Genomic DNA, 5,549 nt, shown 5'->3' with positions numbered 1-5,549 from the left:
AGCGATCCCTGCGCAGCAGCGGGAGGGGGGCGCCGTGCCTTTCCCTGCCTCACAGCCCTCTCGTCTCGGCGATGCCTTGTGTCAGTGCCGCAGCTCGACTGTTGAGTTCTGCCATAACTATGGACAGCAGTACCACCTGGTGACTTTTAAGTAAAGATAACGGTAAAATTCTAGTTAGAAAAATGAGAAAATCAGTAAATACTAATTGGATTTTTTTTTTTTTTTGAGACATAATAACGTGCTGGCATTTTCTTTCTCTACAAACTTTTTTTTTTTTTTTTTGTTCTTAGTGAAAAACGGACGCTTGATGGCTTCCACACCAGCTTCCCAGCCTCCTCCTAAAAAAACTGTCGCCTCTCACGTGCCTTTTGCAGATCTGTGTTCTACTCTGGAGCGAATACAGACATGTAAATCTCGTCCGGAGAAAATCAAGTATTTCAGGGAGTTTCTGGATTCCTGGAGAAAATTCCATGATGCTCTTCATAAAAATGAGAAAGATGTCACAGATTCTTTTTATCCAGCTATGCGACTTATTCTTCCACAGTTGGAAAGAGAAAGGATGGCATACGGAATTAAAGAAACTATGCTTGCAAAACTGTATATTGAACTGCTTAATTTACCAAAAGATGGAAAAGATGCTGCAAAGCTTTTAAATTACAGAACCCCTTCTGGCTCACGTGGAGATGCTGGAGATTTTGCAATGATTGCATACTTTGTGTTAAAACCTAGGAGCCCAAAACAAGGCAGACTGACAATAGAACAAGTCAATGAACACTTAGATGTGATAGCTAATAATAATGCTGCTAAAAACAAGGGGCTATTAAAGAAAAGTCTTCTTCAGTTAATTACCCAGAGCACAGCACTGGAACAAAAGTGGCTCATCAGGATGATTATAAAGGATCTAAGGCTTGGTGTTAGTCAACAGACTATATTTTCCATTTTTCACCCTGATGCTGTTGAATTACACAATGTCACAACTGATTTGGAAAAAGTTTGTAGACAACTGCATGATCCCTCAGTCTCCCTTAGTGATGTTTCTATCATGTTATTTTCTGCCTTTAAACCAATGCTTGCTGCTATTGCTGATGTCCAGCAAATTGAGAAACAAATGAATTACCAGATATTCTACATAGAGACTAAGCTGGATGGTGAACGTATGCAGATGCACAAAGATGGAGATGTGTATAAATATTTTTCCCGAAATGGGTTTGACTATACTCAGCAGTTTGGTGCTTCCCCGCTTGATGGTTCATTAACACCATTTATTCATAATGTATTTAAAAGCAATATACAAAATTGCATTCTCGATGGTGAAATGATGGCTTACAATCCTGAGACACAAACCTTTATGCAAAAAGGAAACAGATTTGACATAAAAAGAATGGTAGAGGATTCTGATCTGCAGACTTGCTTCTGTGTGTTTGATGTATTGATGGTTAACAATCAGAAGTTGGGGCACGAAGTACTAAGCAAAAGATATGAAATCTTAAGTAGTGTATTTACCCCAATAACTGGCAGGATACATGTTGTACGTAAAAAAAGTGCCAGCACAAGAAAAGAAGTAATTGATGCTTTAAATGAAGCAATAGATAACAGAGAGGAAGGAATTATGGTGAAAGATCCCATGTCCACATACAAGCCTGACAAACGTGGAGAAGGCTGGTTAAAAATCAAGCCGGAATATGTCAATGGGCTGATGGATGAACTAGACCTTTTAATTGTTGGTGGTTACTGGGGGAAGGGCTCACGTGGTGGAATGATGTCTCATTTTCTGTGTGCTATTGCAGAGACACCCCCTCCAAACGAAAAACCTACTGTTTTCCACTCTATTTGTCGTGTTGGTTCTGGCTATACTATGAAGGAATTGTATGATCTAGGTTTGAAACTGGCTAAGCACTGGAAACCCTACCATAGGAAGGACCCTCCCTGTAACATTTTGTGTGGAACTGAAAAACCTGAAATGTACATTGAGCCTTGCAACTCTGTCGTTGTTCAGATCAAGGCAGCCGAGATTGTTAACAGTGATATGTACAAAACTGACTGTACTTTGAGATTCCCCCGAATTGAGAAGATAAGAGAGGACAAAGAATGGTACGAGTGTATGACTTCAGACATGTTAGAAGATCTCAGAAGCAAAGCAGAAGGGAAGCTGGCATCTAAGCACCTTCATATAGATGAGTATGATGAGCCTCAAGAGAAAAAAAGGAAAACTGTATCAAAGGTGAAGAAGGTAATTGGAATAGCTGAGCAATTTAAAGCTCCTGATCTTTCTAGTGTAAACAAGGTTTCAAATATATTTGAAGATGTTGAATTTTGTGTTATGACAGGAACAGGAAAGTGCTCAAAGTCTGAGCTGGAAAGCAGAATAGCTGAATGTGGTGGTAGTGTGGTACAGAACCCAGGGCCAGAGACTTACTGTGTCATTGTAGGAGCTGAGAATGTCAGAGTGAAAAACATCATTGCCTCCAACAAATACGATGTGGTGAGGGCAGAGTGGCTCCTTCAGTGTTTTCAAACCAAAATGCTGGTGCCTTGGCAGCCATCCTTTATGATTCACATGTGTCCTGACACAAAAGAACATTTTGCTCGTGAGTATGATTGTTATGGAGACAGCTACATGACAGACACAGATGTTGCACAACTCAAGGACGTGTTCTCAAGAATGAAAGACCATAAGGTGATGCCCTTGGACATGATAGCAGAGGTAGAAGAACGTTATTCATGGAACAGCTGTCATCTCAGTATATTCAGAGGAAACACTATTTATGTGGACTGTTACAATGTTGTTAACGAGCCAAGAACCAAAATCCATGGAACGATGCTATCAATTAGAGCTTTGGAGCTCCGTTTTTATGGTGCAAAAGTGGTCTCTCACCTTGAAGAGGGTGTCTCTCATGTTGTTATAGGGGAAGATCATTCCCGGGTAAAACAGATGAAAGCACTCAGGAGAACATTTGGGAAAAAATTTAAAATCGTATCTGAGCTGTGGGTAACGCAGTCAGTGGAGGAAGGAGTTGCAAAGAATGAAAGTCAGTACTTAATTTAAAGTCGTTTTTAAGCTTGGAGCAAAAGCATTCTTGTTGGTATGGTTGGACTTGGATATTATGAGGTTGCCTTAAATTTTTTGTGTGTTTTCATGTCCGTTTAAACCTGACTCTGGCTAAAGAATTACACTGTATTGTTGAAATCAGAGGAAGGCTTTTAATTATACTTGCAGAAGCAAGAGGATGCTAGGCTGTGTTGGAGGAGGAAAAAAAACACCGCAAGATAAATAATGTAAATCTTTTACTTCACCAACAGGTCTCTGGAGAGATCTGATATTTTACCTAAGAGAATTCATAGTTATTAAGTGCTTGCCTTCATTGTTCAAAATGGAGACAGTAATTTACTATTTTATGGAGATTCTGCTATTTAACATATTGTTTATTTATCAATTGGAAATCACATGTTTTTGTGGAATAGTTTTGTGGATATTCCATATGCTATAGAATTCAGTAATTTATAAACTTTGTATTATTTTAATTTGTTTACACCGGCTTTAGTATTGAGCCCCACACAGCCTCAGTAGCACTTTGATTTTACAAGATTGCATTGATCCCATGTTTTTTTGTGCAAAATAGAACCTAAACTTCAGATTGAGGTGCTAATGAATTGATAATGACCTATATATCATTAAAATACAAATCAATTACTTAAAAACTGTAATGACCTCTTGTGTTCATTACAGGTAAACCATGAAGTGCGACAAGGCTAGGCTTTTACACTTATATAGCAGTTTACCTTTTAAAAAATGTTTCATAAGCTGTTTCAGTAATGTAAGATTAATTTCCAAATATCCAATGTATTTTTTGTTAATTACTAAATAAAACCCATTTTTAAAGTCTGCCTGCTATTTTTTTTTTTTGGTAAGAGATAACTCTTGTAAAGCACGAAACTTAGTTTCTGATTTTTACTCTTAGATAAATTTACGCATTAACTTTGAGAGGAGAAAGGTTGAGGCCTCAGTTCTTGTTATGTTAATACTGGTATCAAACTAAACTGCTGTTGGGCTGATCACACAGAACCAATTTTTGGCCGACCTGTTTCTTCAATGCTTTTTGTGGTAGTGTTCATATAAAAAATTACCATAAAAAGAATTGGGAAATGTTAAATGAAAGGCTAATTGGAAGGAAGTTTATTCTTATCTTTCACTGTTAGTATAAACATTAGGAGCTCCCTTATTTGAAATATACTAAATAGGTAAAATGTAATAACCACTTCTCTTAAGCCACCATATAAATTGTTAAAAAGCAGGATTATTTTTTTTGTATACAACAAATAGTATATACTGAAAGTGCATTATTTTTCCTCTAATAATTCTAGTAGCAAATTGGTATATGTGAAATACAGTACTTCAGTTTCACCTGATTTGGTTTCTGTGTAATGTCATATATTCTGATTTACAAGTAAAAAATGAAAAGAGAGTTTATCTTCACATCCACACAGTTAAAAGTGTTTTAGTAAAGTATGTATTTTAGGTGATCCTGGTTAGGAAAGTGAAGAGAAAGGCATATATGAATTACAGCAAACTCTTGAGACATTGCCTAATACCTCACTTTGAGATCTAAATGTTATTTACACAGATGTATTTAAAAAGTATCGATTCCACATTTGTCTCTGTGCTCTCAAAACTATGCAAGGCTGTGGAACCTAGAACTAGTAAGTTACCAGCAAAATTGTTACTCTTTTCACTGACTCCTCAGTACACAGTGTACTGAAGGTGTATTTTTATACTTACTTAAACTGAAGGTTTACTTTTTTACACATAAAAAAAGCCTTACAGATGCAGTATGCTGTTTTAGCTTGTTTTATTTTGTATTTTGCCCCAGTTCTAGTTAGAACTAAAAATTAATCATGCAGATTTGTATGTAGCATAATAATCAGCATTTCTTTTTGTTTACTGTTTCGCACATTTACATTTAAAATGTTGAATAAGTAATGCTGTATTTCATTAGGTCAGTGTAAAAAAAAGAATCTTGCTACTAAAAATAGGCATTACAGATCAGGTTTTCTTTTGAGATGTTTCTTTTACATGGCGACTTAGGTAGATGGACTGCATGGATCTGTGGATGAAATTGCACCCAGCTGTTATTAAAGTATCTAGAATATAAGATGGGACAGGAGAATGCATGGAGCCTCTAAACAAAGGCATTCTTATGGAAGAACAGTAGTGACAGGAAAATAGGAGAAGTAAAGAAGAAATCTGTGAATTTGCTTAGTTTTAAGAAAATCCTGATTTGTACTGAGGGACCCAATGAAGGCTGGAAATGATCCAAAAAGTAAGAATATGTTGTCCAGACACAAAACTTTTTTCTTAAAAAGTCAAATTAATTAAGGAGGTACGCAGAGAGAATTTCAGGCACAATGTCTAAGGATGAATAGAAGACAAGACTTGCAGGTAGCAGTAAGAGCTGATGTGGATCAACAGAGTGTCTGTGTATGAATAAAGTCTCTTATTTACTTTCTTTGGTCAAGTAAAAAAAAGGTTTTGACATATAATACTAGCCTTT

At 36.6% G+C, this 5,549-nt stretch overlaps 1 protein-coding gene across 1 annotated transcript; it reads left to right on the top strand.

The window, feature by feature from the left end:
* The first annotated feature begins 46 nt into the window (after window positions 1–46).
* LIG4 (DNA ligase 4) lies at window positions 47–3,864 on the top strand. Its single transcript, XM_026855790.1, has 2 exons — window positions 47–162; window positions 291–3,864. Exon 2 carries the CDS (start codon window positions 308–310, stop codon window positions 3,044–3,046), a length of 2,739 nt encoding a protein of 912 aa, XP_026711591.1. The 5' UTR covers window positions 47–162; window positions 291–307; the 3' UTR covers window positions 3,047–3,864.
* The last annotated feature ends 1,685 nt before the right edge of the window (window positions 3,865–5,549 follow it).

Source organism: Athene cunicularia (assembly GCF_003259725.1).
Source record: "Athene cunicularia isolate RWA chromosome 1 unlocalized genomic scaffold, athCun1 chr1_part1, whole genome shotgun sequence".
NCBI classification, from domain to species: Eukaryota; Metazoa; Chordata; class Aves; order Strigiformes; family Strigidae; genus Athene; species Athene cunicularia.
This window is presented reverse-complemented; position numbering and strand designations above follow the sequence as displayed.